Source organism: Periplaneta americana, chromosome 5 (assembly GCF_040183065.1).
Source record: "Periplaneta americana isolate PAMFEO1 chromosome 5, P.americana_PAMFEO1_priV1, whole genome shotgun sequence".
Classification (NCBI taxonomy): Eukaryota; Metazoa; Arthropoda; class Insecta; order Blattodea; family Blattidae; genus Periplaneta; species Periplaneta americana.
Genome location: NC_091121.1, coordinates 100,189,183 through 100,214,084, shown reverse-complemented (window position 1 = coordinate 100,214,084; position 24,902 = coordinate 100,189,183). Strand labels below are relative to the sequence as shown.

At 32.3% G+C, this 24,902-nt stretch overlaps 1 protein-coding gene across 5 annotated transcripts in view; it reads left to right on the top strand.

The window, feature by feature from the left end:
• Mctp (multiple C2 domain and transmembrane region protein) overlaps positions 1–24,902 on the top strand; it is a 1,238,231-nt gene that overhangs the window by 1,046,078 nt on the left and 167,251 nt on the right. For 4 of the 5 annotated variants that reach the window (XM_069826339.1, XM_069826343.1, XM_069826340.1 and 1 more), the window contains one exon: positions 16,481–16,507. The exons of the other annotated variant lie outside the window; for it this stretch is intronic. In XM_069826339.1, the coding sequence (XP_069682440.1) occupies positions 16,481–16,507 (27 nt within the window). The remainder of the gene's footprint in view (positions 1–16,480; positions 16,508–24,902) is intronic. 5 annotated transcript variants of the gene reach the window in all.

Genomic DNA, 24,902 nt, shown 5'->3' with positions numbered 1-24,902 from the left:
GATGCGATTGGACTCTTGGTCGCATTATACGTAGGTTTACTTGTGTGCTTCATTGTCAGTGAAAGGAATTCCCCATGAAAACAACACGTCAATATTTCGTGATACAATGAAAAAGGGTGGAAGCGTTATATAACATAAATCATAGTATTATTATTATTATTATTATTATTATTATTATTATTATTATTATTATTATTATTATTATTATTATTATAGCAATGGGACGAATACATAGCATTAAAAGTTAGTTATGTTGTAATCTCTAATTCCGAGAGATTATTGGACAGAAATCGTCGGCTAATTAAATTTCCGATCACTCGTGCATTATACAGGAAAGTTATAAGGCATGTAATATAACCACAAATTGATAGGCCTATTACAAACCGAGAGCAGCGACCAACTTGCGATAAGGTTCGTTCCTTAGACGCATAATATTGTAGTATATTCTAAATCTGACTATAGGATGTCCAAACAGAAGAGAAAAGCTATGTTCACAAGATGTCATTCATGTTATTAGGACTACATGTTAAAGTCGGTTATAAATATGTATAGCTGTTACGAGCACGGTAAATGCGATGTAAAACTTTAGCACAACTTTCGTCCACAAATACAAAACAAAACCGTTTATCGTTGTTAAGAGCACGGGTGAAATGAGCTTACGCTGACATCGTCTCCCCTGCCAACTAGCCAATCAGAGCATTCGGATACTGTGAAGGTCACGACAGCAATGTTGACGATTCCTCCTTTTACATGTGTAATTTATTATATGAGCTTTATGTGCAGCATTTCACTTATCTTAAATACATTGTTCACGTTTATTTTAAATCGGTATCGATATTTTAATTAAAACTGATGTTTTCAACATCACTGTTACAGCTCATGCATTTTGTCAAGATACTCGCGATGTGCAGCAGGGGAACAACGTTTCTGTGAAGGGGGTAAAAGTAGAAGGGAAGGTCGGGCGTGTGTCTACCGAGTTCAAGGCAAAGACTAACCCATTCCCCTATAATTCATAAGTAGACTCATCCGATCTCGTGCGCAGCTCTGTAGGAAGAGTGGGGGAGTGTCTGGACAAAATGCATGAGCTGTACTAGTGAAAAGGTTATTCTTGATATGCCGTTGTTTACGTGCATTCATTTGTCCGTTTGCGTAAAACATTTTCTCCTAACCTGCAGGATGGAGTTTGTTCATACTTAATATCTACGATTCGGGTTAATCTGGAAATAATAAAATGAAATGTAATTTACTGTCCACAAACAACCTAATACTGAAAATTAAATAAAACTGTGACTTATTCAAGTCAGTCCTAGAACGACCTTTTTTTTTTAATTTATATTACATGAAAAATAATACCATATGAACCAATATAGACAAAAAAATCTTTGTTCCACAATTTATTATACTTTGAATTATCCTATCATCCTTACTTACTTACTTACAAATGGCTTTTAAGGAACCCGAAGGTTCATTGCCGCCCTCACATAAGCCCGCCATCGGTCCCTATCCTGTGCAAGATTAAGCCAGTCTCTATCATCATACCCCACCTCCCTCAAATCCATTTTAATATTATCTTTATGCTTGTTAATAGATTGGATTATTGGAGTCTGTGGGTAACCATGCATGTAAGCGTAATTGGCTCAGGATATTTATACTGGCTTTCTTCATTGAAAGTGCGTGTTGTGCATTTCAAGAAACAATACGTCACTTACGTCTATAGGTTTAAATAATCCCCCAAATCTTATAGACGTTCAAAATGTTACGATTATAATTAATCGTTGGTCGCTCCATAACCACCAGATGGTAAGAGACATTTTGTTGAAGTGAAAACAAGTCTGGGGTCTAAATCTTTGAAGTTGAAACATTAAACATATTATCTCATCTTTCAGGCTTTCAACTACAAAACTCAGAAAAGCGGTTTGTGTCACTGCCAACCATTGTCTCCTTTGTGTGCATTATTCTTGCCAGAGATGTAGCCAGAAGGAAATAGTGTGTCCGATATCTTCCGAAATAAGCGTTCTGAAACATAGCCAACAAGGAAAATGAACCTCTCTCTTTTGTATCGTAGTAAAAGTCCAGGCGGTAGAGCGGGCTTTTTGTAGGTATGCATGCCTGTCGGCTAGATACTAGAAAAAAATATCTTATTTGTCTCTAATCTACGGAGAAGTTGAACATATCAGTGTAGGAAATAAAATGTGTTATGTGGTTCTTAACTGACTCTTTCAATCAACATATTTGATATCGGATTCAGCGACCTTCCACGGCTGTTGTCATCTCATTTGTCCAGGCAAGAATCGAATTATTGCAGCCTTGTAGCCGAATTCTTCCCAGACCTCTTCTTGGACAACTTCACGGAATTTGTACGGTATCCTGGGAGATGAACCTAGGCAGTCGGTTTACCAACTACTGCATTCCGCACGTAATACAATCTCGTACCGAGCGCAGTTTAGAAAGTTAGAAACGTTAATTATGTGTATATACATGGTGGAAGTGAAATAACCCTGCTCATGTTGCATGCAACAAAAAAGTATAATACCATATTGGTGGAAAGTTCATAGTTTTCTCAGAAAAAAAAAATGTTATTTTTTTTTTTGTTTCAAAATTCTTAGCACTCTCTTATTCGAAAACTATTGCGAGTAAGATCATGATTTTTGTCCATATCGATAGAAAATTTAATAAAGAATCATCATCTGGCGTATTTCAAAAGCATGAACGGTTTTCGTATAAATTTATTAAAAAAACACTAATTTCAAGCCACTGAACAGTGCGAACAGATTGCAACGTCTAAGCCAGAAAGGGATATGAGAGGTAGTTTATCTAGGAAGACAGACCTGATTTCGTTGAACTCTTACATCTGTATTACGAGAAGAAATAAGAGTGTAATAGCGACGATGTTGCCAGGCTGCTGAAACTTCTAACTCAATTTTCTAATTAACCGTGCATTTAACCACAAAATGTAATATAATTTTTTTATTCATTTAAGTGTACCCTATCGTCCTTTTCAATCTGCAGGATTATTTCACTTCCACCCTATATACTTTCGTATCATGTTTTCTTACAACTATGAATCAATTAGCCTAAAAATTACAAAAATATTCCGTGCGGGTTATATTTAATTAAATGAAACTTTTTGTTGCTAATTTAATTTGTAGTTATTCTACTTCTTATTTGAATCCTCTAGATTCAAAACCCCCTAAAGACCATTTTATTCAGAATTGAATTATGCCCTCATATTGCTTGCTAAGAATGAATTCTAATGATTTATATATATAATTAAAAAGCCACTAAATTTGAAGCAAAAAGTTTATTAAAGGTCACTGTTAGGTTTCCACCAGTTTTCGTCAAAATTCTTTAATTTGTGAAAGTGGATCAGCGATTTTGAATCTATAGGATTCATTTCTCAGATGTTTCTTTTGTAGATAATATTATTACGATCGCGTGAATCAATGACGGATGGAATAATTTGATCGAGTAATCGAATAAAGACAAGCATAATTATATTATTATACTGAAATAAGTATTGCTTGAAAGCACTTGCATGTAAATGAATAGAAACTTTTTAAGTGACATTGACTTCACAAACAACTACATTACGTTTCACAGACAGACGTCGTTAGTACTTAACACCATTTGAGAAATACAAATCCCTGTAAAATCTAAAACAATTGTAATGTTATTCAAAACTTGTGGTTACCACCCAAAAAAACGACCGAACTAGAAGTACCGAATACGATGCAACAATGACACGAATTATTACGTACACGAGTAGGGGACAGTTGGTCAAAACGGGATACTTAACATGGAATCTGGTATATTTCCTGTTAAAGTGATAGGAAACAATTCAATTTTTACTTATGAATCCACTATTCTATGTACTTTCATAATACATTTTGATTTTCACTTCTAATGATATAGCTAAAGTGGGAAAACAATTTTCTTGGGAAGTGCGCAAGTATCCCGTTTTGGCCGACTAGTTGGGTAAAACAGGATACTTATTTAAAATAAAGCAAATATTGTTAAGGAACTGAAAAAAGTATGTGTTTTTATTAAAATGCATAATAAACACACCAAAAAATGTTTTGCATCACCTGTCAACGAGACCTTCAATAAAAGATAAAAAGAAGGAAAGCTAAGGAATGAAAATGTATTTATTTTTAATAGTTGTTGAAAAAAATAACAGTTGTTGACAAAATTATAGCAATGGTGTGGATGGCCAAATGGAAATTGAGTATTGGCTGGAGTACCAAATCTCTATCCCAGCAACTTCAATAGAGTGTAGTGCTTCCTCTTGCAATGATAATGCTTGGACTCTTCATGGCATGCTGCCTACCACCACATTTATCAACTGTTGATCCATTGATGTATTAGTAGTACTAAAATATGTATGTGGGCTTAAATGAAGAATATCAAATTATTTTATGTAAGGTTTATCCTGTTTGTTGACATTGATTCATAGTCCTATTGCAGAATTTTTCATTTACAAAAGTTACAGTAGAATTATTCGCAGTCTTCCGATTCTATACTACTGCACGCCTGATGAGCCCATTCTTGGCATTGAGTACACGTATTTCATCATCCCTCTTCAGATTTTGAATTAGAGAAGAGGTGATTACAATAAATGCACGCCTCGTCGTTGTCTTCATCCTCTTCTTCCTAACTACTGTCATTGTTGGTTGTCATAGCGAGAACATATTCAATTCAGCATTTAAAGTGAAATCCCACATATGCATTGCATGTTTGATAAAACGGGATACTATCCCGTTTTGCCAAACCATAGGGTATCCTGTTTTGTCCGACTACTGGCCGGTTTCACCAAGCTTCTTTAAATCAGCACCAACGACTTGTCAACAAATGGATCGTTTAATTTTAACGGAATCTTTAAAAGTTGACTGTTTCACCAAGCCTCGTATCTTTAAAATTAACAGGCGTTTACTAACGAGGGGATTTTGTACTTATATCTTGCAAGTTTTGTTTTTCATACGACCATGGCTTCGAAATCGCGAATTTCATTGATTACATATGATCATGGCTGACTTTGTTTGGCATGAGGAAACAATCATAGGCAAACGGGTAAGAGGCTTTAATTTTAGGAACATCTTCCTAAATACAGTATGTTGTCATACCGCAATTAAAAAAAATAAAAAACAGCTGCTTCCAAATGTAAATAATAGGAATGTAGAGCAGTTAAATTGTAGCTGCTAAAGGAAATCTGAGAAAATTTAGCGGACTGTAAGGTCGACAGCTTAAAAATTGATGCCACACATAATTATATACAAAGCATTCTAAGCAGTTATATTAGGCCTAAATTTAGGACGGGAAATCGCCTCTACCATAAATTGCATACTACTTTTCCACTGTATTTCATACAAATTTATTAGTACCCTGTGACAATTTTGCCATGCTTGTGTGGCAGGATTCAGGAGAGGTGTCATTAAATTGGATTTTAAGGGGTATCCATTGTCTCCTAAAAGAAAATCTCTTTGCACCATTTTCATTTAAAAGGCATCCTCCTTTGGAATGTTGTGCTATCCGTGTAGACCGTAACATTATCTTAAACCGAGAAGAATCTGTGGAGAGGCGTTAAGTGGGTGATTCCTATCTGTCGTATTGTAACCTATTACAATTTCAATAAACTAGCGCTGAGGTAGTTCTGAGGTAGAAGTGAAAATCGTTGAACTTATAAGGGATTTTTTGTGGTAATGCAGTTGATCGTATATGCAAGGCATAACAAAAACCTAAACTAATCAAACGTAACCTGTCACAGATTCGTATGTGCAAGGTGTATAAGCAGAGTACGAAGGAAACTACCTCAGAGCTAGTTTAGCTACAATTTTTCTATGCGGAGCGTTACATAGGCCTATGAAATTGTTTGAATATTGAAGGAAAAATAGGATCTTCTATTGCAGAATCTTTTGGCTATATTACTGCCAGGATATACGATTGGAACATGTACACAATCTATGTTCTCTATGACAACATAAAATTTAGCTATAAGCTTATTAGGCCTATAGAAATAATGACTATTGTAATGTTGATAGTACGTGTGATAATTTATTCACATATCTAGACAATACAGCTTTTGATACCCCGTTCATATCATCAATTACTATTTCAAAACTTCCCGCAACGTTATTTTAAAACGAGAAGAATCTGTTGAAGAGGCGTTAAGTGAGTGATTTCTATCTGTCGTATTCTAACCTATACAATATACCGGTATTCAGTTTCTTGTAGAATCATTCTTACTACTTATTTCCTTAATGTGTAGCTTTCGTGGAATTCTTTATCACTTAAATCTCCAAAATGATTATTCCGAGTGTTATTAGAACATATAAGTTCGTCGTTATGTTGAAGTTCTAAATAAAGAACTTCATCATCGAATAATTACGTCCGCCATGTTGTTGACTTCTTAACGCATCGTTACTGTTTTAACGCGACGAATAGGTCCTAATAAATTAACGATGAATTTAAAGATGCGTTAGCAATAATGATACTTGGTGAAACACAAAAACTCACTAACGTGTCATTAAATTATTTAACGAGACGTTATAATGATAACGAAGGTTGGTGAAACCGGCCATAGGAGTTGTAAAGAAAAACATGGCGTCACAACAAAACGGTAAAAGCTACAGCGGTTTTCTTGACAAAGAATTAAAGATTAATAATGTGTTATTTATATAAGAGACTAACCTCTTCAACTCTGCAAATTTAATCCCAGAATGTGCCAATTAAAATCAGTCGAAACAATTTAGTTAAGCAGCTGATTTTAAACTTTTCTCTACACAACAAAAATTAACGTGTTCGTTCTGCATGTGAGCGCTGCATAATGTCCCCTTCTAGTCTAAGAACAAAGTCCTCGCATCATTCGGTAAGTTTCAGCACTTTCCAACGAAATAAGTCTGGTATCCCCTTTTATCATACCATCCTGTTTTATCCAACTCTCCCCAACATAATTTATAGTACTCAGGCCTAAAAGTATTACATCGTGACACTGCGGCAATAGTTCTATACAAGTCGAAAATGATGCTTACATTATTTGTTACCCAGTATTCCAAGTTCATTATATTTGTCTTCTGGACTTTCCATCCTGTTCGAGAGCGCAACCTGTTCGTGGCTAGATGACAGTGGAGACTTCTGGAAACTATGAGTAAGCCTATATATAACCAGCGAAGCGTGATGACATATAGTTTATAAAATCTGCGCCGTATTCTTCAGTGTCAAGTGAAATAACAAAAAATGAAACAACTAATACATCCTGTAATGCATTTTGTTAATGATGGATACATTTTTAAAAAGAAATTGGCTCAAAAATTCTTCTCGCCAATAATACGACTCAAAGAAGAATAAGCAACATGGCTGAAGATATTCGAATGCAAGTTCTTGAAAATATTAGGAAGTGTGTATCTGTGGTGTTTGGTCAAAACATGATAATTCCAAAAAAACTTGTTTTGAGATACACGCATTTTTATTTTCACTTTTCCTATACAAATCACAATGCTAGTTTACATACAAATCACAATACTAGTTTACATACAAATCATAATGCTAATTTACATACAAGTGTAAATGAAAATACTGTAAGATTATCTGTGGTGTTTGGTCAAAACATGATAAATCCGAAAAACCTGTTTTGAGATACAAGCATTTTTTTTTTCACTTTTCCTATACAAATCACAATGCTAGTTTACATACAAATCATAATGCTAGTTTACATACAAGTGTAAATGAAAATAATATAAGTTTATCTGTGGTGTTTGGTCAAAACATGATAAATCCAAAAAACCTGTTTTGAGATACAAGCATTTTTATTTTCACTTTTCCTGTGCAAATCATAATGCTAGTTTACATACAAATCATAATGCTAGTTTACATACAAGTGTAAATGAAAATAATATAAGTTTATCTGTGGTGTTTAGTCAAAACATGATAAATCCAAAAAGCCTGTTTTGAGATACAAGCATTTTTTTTTTTCACTTTTCCTATACAAATCACAATGCTAGGTTACATGCAAATCATAATGCTAGTTTACATACAAATCATAATGCTAGTTTACATACAAGTGTAAATGAAAATAATATAAGATTATCTGTGGTGTTTGGTCGAAACATGATAAATCCAAAAAAACCCTGTTTTGAGATGCAAGCATTTTCATTTTCACTTTTCCTATACAAATCACAATGCTAGGTTACATACAAATCATAATGCTAGTTTACATACAAGTGTAAATGAAAATAATATAAGATTATCTGTGGTGTTTGGTCGAAACATGATAAATCCAAAAAAAAAAAAAAAAAAAAAAAAAAAAAAAAAAAAAACCTGTTTTGAGATGCAAGCATTTTCATTTTCACTTTTGCTATACAAATCACAATGCTACATAGTTTACATACAAATCATAATGCTAGTTTACATACAAGTGTAAATGAAAATAATATAAGATTATCTGTGGTGTTTGGTCGAAACATGATAAATCCAAAAAAAAAAAAAAACTTATTTTGAGATACAAGCATTTTCATTTTCACTTTTCCTATACAAATCACAATGCTAGTTTACATACAAATCATAATGCTAGTTTACATACAAGTGTAGATGAAAATAATATAAGATTATCTGTGGTGTTTGGTCGAAACATGGTAAATCCAAAAAAAACCTATTTTGAGATACAAGAATTTTTATTTTCACTTTTCCTATACAAATCACAATGCTAGTTTTCATACAAATCATAATGCTAGTTTACATACAAGTGTAAATGAAAATAATATAAGATCATCTGTGGTGTTTGGTCGAAACATGATAAAAAAAAAACCTGTTTTGAAATACAAGAATTTTTATTTTCACTTTTCCTATACAAATCACAATGCTAGTTTACATACAAATCATAATGATAGTTTACATACAAGTGTAAATGAAAATAATATAAGTTTATCTGTGGTGTTTGGTCAAAACATGATAAATCCAAAAAACCTGTTTTGAGATACAAGACTTTTTATTTTCACATTTCCTATGCAAATCTTAATGCTAGTTTACATACAAATCATAATGCTAGTTTACATACAAGTGTAAATGAAAATAATATAAGATTATCTGTGGTGTTTGGTCAAAACATGATAAATCCAAAAAAAAATCTGTTTTGAGATACAAGCATTTTTATTTTCACTTTTCCTATACAAATCTTAATGCTAGTTTACATACAAATGTAAATGAAAGTAATATAAAATTATCTGTTGTGTTTGGTCAAAACATGATAAATATTAAAAAAAAAAAGACCTGTTTTGAGATACAAGCATTTTTATTTTCACTTTTCCTATACAAATCATAATGCTAGTTTACATACAAGTGTAGATGAAAATAATATAAGATTATCTGTGGTGTTTGGTCGAAACATGGTAAATCCAAAAAAAACCTATTTTTAGATACAAGAATTTTTATTTTCACTTTTCCTATACAAATCACAATGCTAGTTTTCATACAAATCATAATGCTAGTTTACATACAAGTGTAAATGAAAATAATATAAGTTTATCTGTGGTGTTTGGTCAAAACATGATAAATCCAAAAAACCTGTTTTGAGATACAAGCATTTTTATTTTCACTTTTCCTGTGCAAATCATAATGCTAGTTTACATACAAATCATAATGCTAGTTTACATACAAGTGTAAATGAAAATAATATAAGTTTATCTGTGGTGTTTAGTCAAAACATGATAAATCCAAAAAGCCTGTTTTGAGATACAAGCATTTTTTTTTTTCACTTTTCCTATACAAATCACAATGCTAGGTTACATGCAAATCATAATGCTAGTTTACATACAAATCATAATGCTAGTTTACATACAAGTGTAAATGAAAATAATATAAGATTATCTGTGGTGTTTGGTCGAAACATGATAAATCCAAAAAAAACCTGTTTTGAGATGCAAGCATTTTCATTTTCACTTTTCCTATACAAATCACAATGCTAGGTTACATACAAATCATAATGCTAGTTTACATACAAGTGTAAATGAAAATAATATAAGATTATCTGTGGTGTTTGGTCGAAACATGATAAATCCAAAAAAAAAAAAAAAAAAAAACCTGTTTTGAGATGCAAGCATTTTCATTTTCACTTTTGCTATACAAATCACAATGCTACATAGTTTACATACAAATCATAATGCTAGTTTACATACAAGTGTAAATGAAAATAATATAAGATTATCTGTGGTGTTTGGTCGAAACATGATAAATCCAAAAAAAAAAAAAAACTTATTTTGAGATACAAGCATTTTCATTTTCACTTTTCCTATACAAATCACAATGCTAGTTTACATACAAATCATAATGCTAGTTTACATACAAGTGTAGATGAAAATAATATAAGATTATCTGTGGTGTTTGGTCGAAACATGGTAAATCCAAAAAAAACCTATTTTGAGATACAAGAATTTTTATTTTCACTTTTCCTATACAAATCACAATGCTAGTTTTCATACAAATCATAATGCTAGTTTACATACAAGTGTAAATGAAAATAATATAAGATCATCTGTGGTGTTTGGTCGAAACATGATAAAAAAAAAACCTGTTTTGAAATACAAGAATTTTTATTTTCACTTTTCCTATACAAATCACAATGCTAGTTTACATACAAATCATAATGATAGTTTACATACAAGTGTAAATGAAAATAATATAAGTTTATCTGTGGTGTTTGGTCAAAACATGATAAATCCAAAAAACCTGTTTTGAGATACAAGACTTTTTATTTTCACATTTCCTATGCAAATCTTAATGCTAGTTTACATACAAATCATAATGCTAGTTTACATACAAGTGTAAATGAAAATAATATAAGATTATCTGTGGTGTTTGGTCAAAACATGATAAATCCAAAAAAAAATCTGTTTTGAGATACAAGCATTTTTATTTTCACTTTTCCTATACAAATCTTAATGCTAGTTTACATACAAATGTAAATGAAAGTAATATAAAATTATCTGTTGTGTTTGGTCAAAACATGATAAATATTAAAAAAAAAAGACCTGTTTTGAGATACAAGCATTTTTATTTTCACTTTTCCTATACAAATCATAATGCTAGTTTACATACAAGTGTAGATGAAAATAATATAAGATTATCTGTGGTGTTTGGTCGAAACATGGTAAATCCAAAAAAAACCTATTTTGAGATACAAGAATTTTTATTTTCACTTTTCCTATACAAATCACAATGCTAGTTTTCATACAAATCATAATGCTAGTTTACATACAAGTGTAAATGAAAATAATATAAGATCATCTGTGGTGTTTGGTCGAAACATGATAAAAAAAAAACCTGTTTTGAAATACAAGAATTTTTATTTTCACTTTTCCTATACAAATCACAATGCTAGTTTACATACAAATCATAATGATAGTTTACATACAAGTGTAAATGAAAATAATATAAGTTTATCTGTGGTGTTTGGTCAAAACATGATAAATCCAAAAAACCTGTTTTGAGATACAAGCCTTTTTATTTTCACTTTTCCTATGCAAATCTTAATGCTAGTTTACATACAAATCATAATGCTAGTTTACATACAAGTGTAAATGAAAATAATATAAGATTATCTGTGGTGTTTGGTCAAAACATGATAAATCCAAAAAAAAAATCTGTTTTGAGATACAAGCATTTTTATTTTCACTTTTCCTATACAAATCTTAATGCTAGTTTACATACAAATGTAAATGAAAGTAATATAAAATTATCTGTTGTGTTTGGTCAGAACATGATAAATATTAAAAAAAAAAAAAAGACCTGTTTTGAGATACAAGCATTTTTATTTTCACTTTTCCTATACAAATCATAATTCTAGTTCACATACAAATGTAAATGAAAATAATATAAGATTAGATGGAGATATCACGGCTATACCAAACGAAAGAGAACTGTTTTTTTTTATATAGGGCTGGGCTCTCAGCTAAAAAAGGCCAGTTTTGGGGTTGTCATGTTCTGATCAAATACCACAGATATTTCCGACTATGCTTAATTCGTACTCTTTGTAAGATGTGGTACAGAAAATTTTGTTACTGAAGATATTTTATTTTGTAAACCATTGAGAGCCAATACTAGCGGAAAATGTATATTCCACACTTACATGCAAAGTAAGTAGCTACTATTAAGTATCATATTGACTGGACTAAATGCATTTGCATATGCACCGATGGAGCCATGGCAATAATGGAATATCGAAGCGGTCTCGGATTACAAGAGATAATGAAAAATGCCAAATAGTCACACTGATTTTTTTACTTCGAGTTCTTCCATCAAAATCATTACCATCTGAAATGGATTATGTTTTAAAATCTATCATAAAAGTGGTAAATTCGATCAAAGAAAGAGCGTTGCAAACTCGTGCTTTGATTAAAATTTGTGAAGACATGGGTTCGTTATATGAAAATCTTCTTCATCAGATAAAAAGAAGTTGGATTTCAATTTCATGCGGAAACGTGTTAAGAAATGAGTTTTCCAGTCAAGAGCAGAACTTTCAATGTACAAACATCTGCAAGGCGAGAAATCGGAATATGCAGACTTATTTTTCAATTCTCTTTGCTTCTTACACTGGACTTCCTTGCTGATATTTTGACTTTAGTACGTTGTAATTTGCAAGGCCAAGATATTAACATAATATGAGCCAAGGGATAAAATCAACAGATTTATAAAGAAACTTCATTTATGATCATCATTTTATAGACAGACATTTAATTTATACCAGTTTAAAGAGCTTATGAAACGACAAATTATTGAGTTTGCTTTGCGCATATGCAAAAGTTTACACAATTTCAAACAACAACTTCTGAAGTATTTTTCGGAAGAAACTCGAAACAATTACGACAGTCATAGACGGATACTGAACCCGTTCTTGAACACTGCATTCAACTGGCTGAAATTCTGAGAAGCATATGAAATTTGTACCTACTGATGGAATATTGTAACTAGACTTCTTTTTGCAGATTATAAGAATATCTCTAGCTTGGAAAAGAAGCTCTTAAATTTATGCAAAATAAGTTTCTCGTCGAATTCTTCAAAACAAAAGCGAGAAATCCCGTTGAACTTTAAAATGATATGTCTGTATGTGTATCCAATATAGAGTCCAGGTCTGAGAAGCTACTTCCTGAAAACAGGCCATTCATCGCATAATTTTTTACTTTATTATTACTGAAGCATTCTTTTTTATTTTTACGTTCGACGTTGTTATGCTTATGTTTTCTAAATGCAAATTAAATTTAGCCTATGTTTATAAAGTGTTATTTATTTTATTTTGTAAAACATTTCGCGACCCTCTTCAGCTCTTTATGGAAACCACCGGTTCAGACTCTTGTGGCCTCAAGTTCTTTTCTCCGCAGGAAAGTAGAGACCTTTCTCCCTGTCACAGGAATTATGTCTCTCCCTTGTTTTTGTCTGTGTTGTTTGCAATGTTGGACTTATCTAATGCAGTCTGGTTCATCTTTGGCTCAAAATCCTCCAGGGGCGAAACCATAAATTATATGTTGACTACATTGCTACTCTGGATTTATTTTAAAATGCTATGTTCATGTAAATCGTGCTAACCACACTAACCTCCATTCTAGTTGGATGATCGTCCACCTGTGCTTCGGCATGTGGAAGTGAGGCCAACAGCCCGTTGGTCGGTCTTGGCCCTTCATGAGCTGTAGCGCCACGATTTGTCTTTGTGATTTTAAATAGATAACGATTCTATTATAAATGTTTCATATTTCCTGTTTCCTTGAACTTTCATCACATTCAAGTCCATAAAATACTGAAAAGAAGGCTTGAGATCTTATTTATACTTTCACACGAATTATACGATTTATTTCCAAGGGAGGGGGTGCATCTTCCGCTATAATTTTGCTATATTTCAAGATGTTCCCCACAGCATCTATTGTCTTTAGTAAATATAAACTGGCATGGTTAATATACAGAATGAACTGTAAGTAATGTCATTAATTTCAAGGGATTATTCTTTGAAATATTTCAAACAAAAACGTTTAGTACAATTTCTCTCCTTTTTGCTTCCTTTTCGAAAAAAAATATATATGACACATTTGAAAGCGTATTTTGGGAAGGCTATTGAATTAATTCATAATATGCTCAGTCACTTTAAGACAGCGTTATATTATGATATATGCCTATGATAAATTATTGAAAGAATTTTAGTTTTATCCTTCAAATATGCAGAAATTTGATCTGAATAAATGTAACTTTTCGTTCTGAAAATGAATTTTAAAATGTTACATTTGTTCCGATCAAGTTTCTGCACATTTTAGGACAAAACTGAAATTCATTTAATCATTTATTTTCATAATACTTTGACTGATCATATCGAGAATTTAATCAATGGCTTTCCCAAAACACGCTATAAAATATTTCATATAAAACAATTTTTATCTCGAAAAGGAAGCAAAAACGAGCAAAATATCTCAAAGAATGACTCCCTGAAATTACTGACATTACATACCGCTCACTCTGTATACTATGTTTATATAACTAAGCTATTTTTAATATTTTTGAAAACTTAATATTTTTTATTATGAAAAGCTGTGGAGTATTTGTTAAGCTGGACAGCGTTTATACGATAACTAAAAAAGTACGTACTTAAGATATTAATGAAACTTTCTATATCTGTATTGTTTTCCTATTGAACAACATACTCCATAATCTTTAATATGTAGAATTATAGTTTATTTATAAAAAAATAACGTTGATTAAATTTTTCATGAAAACTTTAATGCAACATTTGAAAAAAAAAACAATAAAAACTCAAATATACTCTTATTCTAAACATTAAGGGTGCTATGCATAGACATTTCGCTAGCCCGCGCTACGAGAGTGCTAAACTAGTCCCGGCTATCGACTGATTACTTGTACAGGATTCATATCGTATCTTATCGCTAACACTGGTTTATGAATACGAAAAACGTTAGTTCGCTGATCATCCACCAGAAGCCCGCGCTAAGAATGTCTATGAATATGACCCTAAATCCCCAACTACCACACACATAATAATAATAATAATAATAATAATAATAATAATAATAATAATAATAATAATAATAATACCATAGGGCCTCCTCTTACACTCTATCAGGTCACAAAATATACAAGCAGTGAAATTTAAATCATGGTTAGTGAATCTTCATTAACGTAAATATTAGTGCATACTTAATAATAACTAGCTGTCACTACTTTTAACTACAATTGTATTGTATTGTATTGTATTGTATTTTATATATTTGCATTCCATGGTATTCGTACATCGCTTCACAGCTAGAATATGGAACATGTCTAAAAAATCTTAATAATACTAAAAAAATCTTAATTATAGTCATAGTTTAGTTGAAATATATATACAAGATTTTTACAATACACTAGTACAACATAAGGGGTTAGTATCGATACTTAATACAAGACTGAAACATTCATGCAGCGCTATTACCTACGGAATAGAAGACGTGAGAAATTAGATACTTCTTTAATTTGACCCTAAATAATCTTATGTTTTGAGTTTGACTTTTTATATCCACAAAAAATGTTACTGCCATATAACGCACTCCTTGTTGATAGCACGATAGACTTGCCGATAGAGTATGAAAATCATTTTTGAATGCGTGTTTATGTTATGAACTGTTGAATTAGTTACAAAGTTTTCATGATTACACACGAGGAAGGTTATTAATGAAAAAATATAGTGAAAAATCATGGGTATTATTTATAGTTTTTTAATGGGACCTACTATTATTCTAATTACTATTTTTGTAGTAGGAATATATTGTTACTATCTGTAGAATTTCCCTAGAATATTATACCAAAACTCATTACAAACAAATGAGTGGAGGTATGTAAAGTATATTGTTTTTATGGTATTGATATTTACTATCTCTTGCATATATCTAATAGCAAAACATGCTGAATTTAGTTTAGAAGTAATTTCTTTAATACGATTTTCCAATTTAACACATTATCGATTTGTAGGCCAAGAAATTTGATTGATATTATTTCTATTAGGAATCTATTATTAATTATTGCGCTTGAATTTTGAAAGTTTGAATTTGGATAAGACTTAGATTATGTTAGTTTTGTTAAAATTTAATACTAATTTATTGCCTGAGAACCAATCACATATTTTGAGGAGAATTACAATAACATCCTAACCACAAAATTAGTATGTTAGTATATACATATATATATATATATATATATATATATTTGTTGAACTACTTACGAGCATAGAAAATTACTCTTTAATTTATAGCATTAAAGTCTAAATGCTCCATTTATAGAGAATGGTCTTGAACAACATTTAACACAAAATTCTGTAACATAGATGTGCTCAATACTTTTTTGTTCTAAACAATCTGAAGATTTGTTTTAATGCCATAACAAGTGTAACTGTATTACATGGCCAAATGTTCCTTTTTGAAATCAATATATTTCTATATCACCTATTTTCTTCACTTTTTTACAGACAGCTGACGTAAATAACAGGAAACAGGTTTGTTTGCTTTGGACGTGCATGAAATGCCAGTCAAATATAGGTCCGAGAGTTTTCCTATATTTGTCTGGCACTGAAGTGAAACATTTCGATTCTGCTTCCACTCAGCTGGTCTGTTTTGCTTGCTGTTTGCTTCCTCCATCGCTCGTAACTAGACTACATAGTAGTCTAGAGCACGGTCATGTAGGCAAGCATCTTCTCTTTGCTTGTGGGTCGAAATGTAAATTGCAAAATTATCCACTTAAAATATGGCCATGCTCTTCCATGAATATTAAATGAGGATATTAAACTATCAAGCATTAATTCTTCAATAAAGTAGTGCATGCAGTTTGGCATGCTTAAACAAGCTCGTTGCAGTGTTTTTCATATTTTGGAGATAAAGTTATTCTGTTTAATTACAGCTCACTGTGTGTAATTCTCCGTATGCCTTGATTGTTTTTCAGTGGTCTACATAAGTTTGGGTTGATTTATAAACATTTATGACAAACCAATCCATACTTGCATTGCTTTAAATGTTTATATCTTAAACATTTAAAAACTTCTTCGAAACTCAGTTCAAGTTTATTTGCAACAGAGTATTATTAAATCTTAAAGTTGCTAGTGTGCGCCAATTACGAGATCTTTGGTGGTCTCCTATCAGGTCATTTCCCATTTTAGTTTGCGACTTATCTACTTCTTTGGTTAGACAATATTAGTTATAATTACCACTGGAATGAATGAGGAGTAATGAAAAAATTAAGAAACTCTCCGTGAACAGTACAGGATCACAGTCTTAACTCAGCGTTTTTCAAACTTTTTCAACATGTGGCACACTAAAGGTGTAATTTAAAATCACGCGGCACACTTAAATAATCTAAACCAGTGGTTTCCAGCCAGGAGAGAATTTGGAGGGTTTTTGAAGGGACTGTGTGTAACTGAATGTTGACTTGTACAGCGTTCACTGAAAGTTGACTCTTGTGGACTATTCTGTTCATTTTTATTCTTCCAATTTACTACGGTAACCTTTTCTAATTTAATGTTCTTGCGGTACACCGGTTGAAAATGGCTGGTCTAAAATCTTGGTTTTTCTGAACCGACGCATGCGACGAGCAAGGTGCGAGGCTCGTCTCGCACAAATCCGGACTACACGAGAGTTAGTGAGTGGTTAACCGAATAGTTACAATGCATAAGAAATTTACCTCACATGAATTCATTACTCCACTGGATGGATGGATGGATGGATTTAAGGACTGCATAAATGGATAAAATCCGGAAGGATGATGCCTGATTTATAAACTGTTTGTAAAATTATTTTGTTTTATTACGTATTCATTCTAAATAATAAATTATTATCAGTTAACACACGTGCATGGGCACCTAAAAATGAATTTAAAGCAAAAAATTAGACATTTCTGAGTACAGCAGATGTTCACATTTTAAAAAAATGTTGACATGCACAAAATTATAACTACATTACATTTGACACAAAGCAATAGTTACGAAAGATGATATTGAGATCAAGATTCAAAATAAAAAATTGCTGACAACAATAGACAATTAAAATACACTTCTTCACATTTCCTGCAGGATTAAGCTGACCAGATTGTTTATGGTCCAGCAGGGGACATTGGCAATTTCAAGAAAAACCACAAACACTTATCTAGTCACTCTCCGTTGAAATGTTGCAGAAAATACATGCAAGAGTAGATACAATGATAGAACTTTGCACACTAAACTTATGGAGTATCTTAACTTTTTTAATTAAATGCATAAATACACGTAACTTCTATATAAAATTATAGCCATTAAGAATTTAATTTCAGTACTGTCGCATGCATGGAAGTCTTTCACATAATATATAGACACTGAAGTACTCGTCTGAAGAATGTATCTTCTTAAGGATTTGTTCATTCCCATACAGCTTTCACACTAAATACTTCACATGAGAAATGAAAGTTTGTTTTCACTTGTAACAAAGCTGTTTAAATTTTCATCCTTCACTTTTCATCAGTCCAAATTGAGTTCATTGTGGAGAAAAGTCTTTCAACTGACGAGTTACTGACTGAAAGACACATGATTAATGACACTATTTTCAGCAGATTTTCAAATAGAATAGATTTTTTTAAATATTGGAAAACATCATACCAATTGAAGATGCTGTTCTTCTCAGTGAGTGCAGAATATCTCATACTGTGCTCGCTGGTACTTCTGTCTCATACTGAGAACCATTCAGAAATGTACATGAATTGTAGCAGTTTTATCACGATATTTAAATATTCACGTGTAAAATGTCACTGAAATAAAATCAAAATTTCTGGGGACAAAAACGGGAACATTTTCTCCCCGGGGACAGCAACTCAAAACCGGGGACTGTCCCCGGAAATCAGGGATGTCTGCAGCCTATGTAGGATTCAAGCCATTGCATCATGAAAGAAACGCGAAGGTCAGGGTGATTCAGCAGGAATAGTAAATATTTTACGGATGGTAATATGGACTATTCTGAGTAAAAAAAAAAAGTTAATGTAAACATGTGTCCAATTTTTAGTTGGTATGGAGATACAGCTTTTTGAATTATTCTATATTGGGATCTACACAATATGGAGACCGAGAAAGACCAAAATATGATGGAAAGAATTAGAAACATTTGAGTTTTATGAAGCGGGACTAAGAGTCCTAAATCTCTTCTATTTATTAATGTTGTTGAAGATGATGACGATGATGACAATAATAATAATAATAATAATAATAATAATAATAATAATAATAATAATAATATTCGCTTTAATGACAAGATTTCCTGTAGGTATCTAGTCATTCTCTGGTGTGAGATATTTGGATAATTGCACCGTGTCATAGGTACGTTGGTATAGAGATGTTCAAAGCTTCTGATGGCATGACAATGAGGAGGAGGGACTCTCGACAGGAACAGTTTAGCTGTGGCGCATGCGCGGACCTCTCATGCAGTGCCAGCGTGATTCTTTCCTGGATTCATTTTCGCGTGCACGTTCCAGATCAAATTCAGAAGTTCCCTTCATGCTCCGGTTACACATCTTGCATATACGAAACGGAATTATTATATTATAAACGGAATAATTCTTGTTTCCGATTTAAATAACTTAATTAAAAATTATATTTCATACAGTTTCAATACAAATATAAAAATACCGTGTTAAAATTTAGAAAAAAAAATGTTAGAACATGTAGGTAATAAAATTTGCAGGTTTCTTCTATAGTAGCCTATATGCTGAGAAAATTGGTTATGAAGTGAGGTAAATTTAGCATTACAAGGATGGGGCGTTCCGAACTCTATACACCACGGTCGGCAGAATAGCTATCTAATTAGAATATGGAAATAGAACGGGAGGGATCAATTTTTTGTGTTCATTTTGCATAGACAAGTAGGCAGCGAACGCTGCAAGCAGACAAGGTAGACTGTTATCGTAAGCGATGTATTGGATTTGAAATAGACGAGCACCTAAATCGATGTAAGTGGGAGCTAGAATAAATATTTGTTTGAGATCGGATATTGTTACTGCCAAAGCCTGTGTTGAGAGGTTGAATACCCGGCGTGCTTTGCATTCTTACAGGATTACACAGGCTGCTGTGGCTTAGCTCGGCCGGGCGTGTTAGCGCAAGATTCTGTATTCCTTCATCCATTACGTAGGTACTGAGCTCACAATGGCTTTCATTCTGCTCCTAGACCATGTGTTTATTAGCATACGTCAACAGTTGAGTTCGTGGATATTCCTCAGTCAAGCACTCAAAAGACTAAAAATGCGTGACTACCTTTAAGGGGTTCGGTACAGCTTACAGCAGTAAAATTTTTGGAAATATTCAACATTTTTTCCTCCATTACTGTATCTTGTAGCCTACAATAATGAAAATTAGTATATGGTAAAACACTGTCCTTCTGCTATATGGAAAAAATATTTTTACGATTTACAAAAAAATATATATATATATATATATATATGTTTTTTTTTTTTTCAAAATTAAAAAAGGTGGCAGTTCACTGTGCAGTGATGAAGCTTTCTCTCATAACTCATAAACTTGCTAACTTTTTCATATTGTCTCTTTCTATTTTTTTTTTGTTGGTTATTTAACGACTCTGTATCAACTACGAGGTTATTTAGCGTCGAACCTTTTATTTTATTGCGAGAACTCATGTTTATAATATCATGCTCTTTCAACTACATTCCTTAATAAATACATTTTTTTATTCTGTATTAGAAGAAAATATTGATATATCACCATTTTTTAAATGAATTTATTTTTTATCACACAATCTATCAAAGGTAGAGAAGTGATTTTGTAGCATATTGTAGAAGTAGATATGACATGCATAAATATACACAAAACATTTCATCACAGAATGTTTATAGTTTTTTAGTTATGAGGGAAATTCTTCATCACTGCACAAGCATTTTGAATTTTGAAAAAATATATAATTATATATAATGTTTTTAACCGTAAAAATATTTTATCATATAGCAGAAGAACAGTATTTTAAACATACTAATTTTCATTATTGTACAAGAAACAGTAATGGAGGAAAAAAAATGTTGAACATTCCCAAAATTTTACTTCTTTAAGCTGTACCTAACCCCTTAATCCAATAATCCAACTCTATCGTTTTATGAAACCATTTAAAATGAAGTCCTGTTTGCATTCGTCTCTCCTACATATTGATTGAGTGGAGGAATATTTAATAGAGTAAATTTTATTCCAAATTTAGTGGCAAAACTTTAATTAAGACCAAATATTAATTCACAATTGACATATTGGTATTTCCTTTCTCATGTCGTCACATTCTTAGTAATAACATGGCCAACATAGAACAAATTTATATATAAATGCACGTTTAACATGAGTTTAATATAACAATAAAATTCCTTTGTTTTTTTAGAACTTTAAACATGTACCGGGACAACATTTTGTTTTTACTAACATTTATAATATTAAAATTGACTATACCTTTGGATTAATGGTTGAGAATCGAAAACACTGTTTGACGACCGGAGTTTGATGATACTAGAGTAAAATATAAACATATCTCTTCACCAAGTATAGGAGGAAAGAAAAAGTAGTGAAACCATTTACGTAAACTAGGAAATATTACGATTTTGAGTTTGATAATTTTCGTTAGGTTTCTATTTAATCAAAATACAGTACAGTATTAACTATAGGCTAAATGTTTTTCGTCACTAACTTAACTATCCAGGTGGACATATTCTTTATACAGTGTATAGTATATTGTATAGGCCTACAGCACATTAGCATGCAATATGGAGAATGCATTTAAATTTTAAAATAACCAAATTTTGGTTATTTAAACAAATTGTTGAAAATAGTTGCCGTTCATTTCTGTAGAGACTTCAGTTCTCTTGTGCATATTATCGTAGAAAGGAATTCAATGACGTGGCAGTTACGCCTACTTAACGAGGCCCTTTTATTTAAATTATTTTAAACAGTTTTATAATATTACGTAGATGTTAAATTCCTAACAGCAAATATTTTCAGTAAAGAGCTAAGACAGCCCAGCCACTAGTCTTTACAGAGAGGTCAGCAGAAACGGGTGGAGGAAAACCGGGATGCGACGTAGCCAAACGGACGCGAAAATATTATTCAATAATGAATTAATGTTCTTTCTTCACTGGAAATTGCGACCACATTTCTGGAACGTACTATACTCACTCACTCAGTACTGTTTACTATGACCTTAAGACAACTTTGACTGCATATGCGACCTTGTTTCTGTGTGGTGGACGGGTGGAAGTTTACTAGTAGAAGGGGTGGAAGTGCTGTACATTAACAAACTCAGGTACAATAAAAATTGAAGTAAAAATAAAATGATGACCCTGTATTTACGTGATTGTCAAGATGGCCATGACTAGACCATGATAATCACGTGACTCCGATTCGTGCCGAAGCCTTTCTTTCTCGTTAGCCACGGGTTCTATCATATGACGTCACCATCCAATGCATTTTTTTTCCGTGATTGTTCTAAGGGCTTGGGGCTCCGGGCTCTGAGTTCGGGCTCGTCAGTAAATGGTCCAGGAAGGATGGCCCGCCTGTCAGCGTCGGATTCAGGAATGCCACCCGAGCCATCCATCGGTCTCAGAAAATAATAGAATATAGGGCGTACAATGAACCAAAAATACGGCCTGAGTTCAGGGGTCCATACCGGATCTAGCCCTCGTGAAATCAATCAATCAATCAATCAATCAATCAATCAATCAATCAATAAATCAATCGTAGATGATAGTAATAAACTGAAGTACGCCGACAAACTCATATAACCACTATTTTTTCGCTATAAGCTGTAATATAACATATGTTGGAATTTTAACCCTTGGCAAAACTTCATTTCTCACACTAGTTTATTAAACCGTGTCGGATTGTAAAGAAAACAACTATCGCAGTGTCCATATTTTATATGTTGTGCAATATTATAATGTTGTGAAATTTTAATTTTCCTACCAATTTTTTTCTATTCTATTAAAATTATAGCATACAGCCTATTAACCTGCTGTGTCCTATAGGATACATTGCCTTATTATTTAAGGGTTAAGAGAGAACATCCACTTTAAATACAAGAGAACTACGTAAATTATTATTTTTTTAAATTTTCTCAAGTGTCCCTTACTGTAAGTTGAAAATTTACGAGGTTATTAATGACATCTTAATTTACAAGAACTACTATTTGGATTTTTAAAAAATACCATATTTTAAATTTTCGAAATTTTGGCAATTTTTAAACCACCAATCACCGTTTCCCTACTAGTTTCCACAATTAAAAAAAATATATTAAATGTCCTTTGTCCGGCAATTCCAGAAGATCGTGGCAACAATATGAATTTAGTATCATTAAATTATTTTCAGTGTAAGTAATAATTTTTTGTTTATAATTTTCCTGAAAATTTTCACTGAAAAATAATATGTTTTTATATGTTTTCTATTAATGATAGGACAAAGAGATTAGTTCATATTGTAGATCATGACATCTAAAATAACTGGTGCAAAATTTCATCCAATTAGAATATCTTTAATATCTCTGAGTTTTGAGGGAAATGGTTTACAAATTTTAAGTTTCGGAGAACGAGCGACAAACTTACAAACAGGTAGTGATATCTGATACTCTCCTGGTGTATAGTTTGGCCATAACTCTGAAACTACTATAGATATTTAGAATATTCTTTCACAGACAAAAAGGGAAAATCCTATACTTACAAGATTTTTGAACAAAATGAAAAATTAGCTTTTTGGACCAGTTAACCTGGATGTTCCCCCTTAATCTCAGTTGCTATGCTACAAAGTATTTAAGTTTTAAGATCATTATTTTAAGATTATGGCCTGTATATAAAAGTTTTACAGGGTCCATACTTTGATTTCTTATCTTCACTCTAGTTAGGCACTTTGTGGTGGAATCTATATCTATGACCCAATGATGGTCACGATTTTGGGCCTCTATATAAGAAAACGCAGAAAAACATTTCCTCCCAGAAGAAAAAGAAAATAATTGAAATTTCACTTATAATGAAGATGAAATGACGCTGGTTGAATGGTTTTAAAAATCGCTATATAAATTAAAAGAAAACTTCAGTGAAGTTTCTCAATACATTTAAATTTTATCTCCGTCATATATACTATAACAAAGTTAGTATGTGAGGTTATATTGAAATCAGATTTAGTCAGTGGGTGAAGATATTTATGTCAAAACCTACCAAAAGTGTCCATCCAATATTGGCGTACAGATGGGCGATATTGGTGTTCGACTCACTTCAATTTTAAGTTCTCCTCTCGTTTTGCTGCACGCTTCGCTGCCAAAATGTCTCTCTCCTTTAATCCACCAAAAATATCGATTGTAAGTACTTCATTGTCATCTGTAACACATGGAGATGGCACAGCATCTATTAAGAGGAGCTCGACTATTGATTTCCTGCACCTCCACCCGATCGTTTGACCTGGTGACCTTCTTAAATCCAACAGAGTCGTGGCCATTCATAGAACTGTCTATATCCATTGACACTGCTACAGCATTAGCGGAAACACGGTGCTTAACCATGAAAACACGAGGGGGCAAACGCGACGCTGTCTGTGTGACGGTGGAATTGGGCCAAGGAAAGTCAATTTCCCACAATGAAGCGATTGGGTTCAGACAAGGATCAATATAAGCTTTTCGCAGGACATTATTTCTATTTGTAACACTATTTGAAAGTAACAATCACTCAATCTTTTGATAAAGCTGCTTCTTGGTTTTTGGCTAATGGTGTTTGCCTTAATGACAACAAGATTCAGAATATTTTATTTTCGTTGCATAGAGAGATATGTAATAATACCTTTCAACAGGTTAAATTCTTGGGTGTTGTTCTGGACTCTAAGTTGACATGGGAAGGTCATATTCATGACCTGTGTA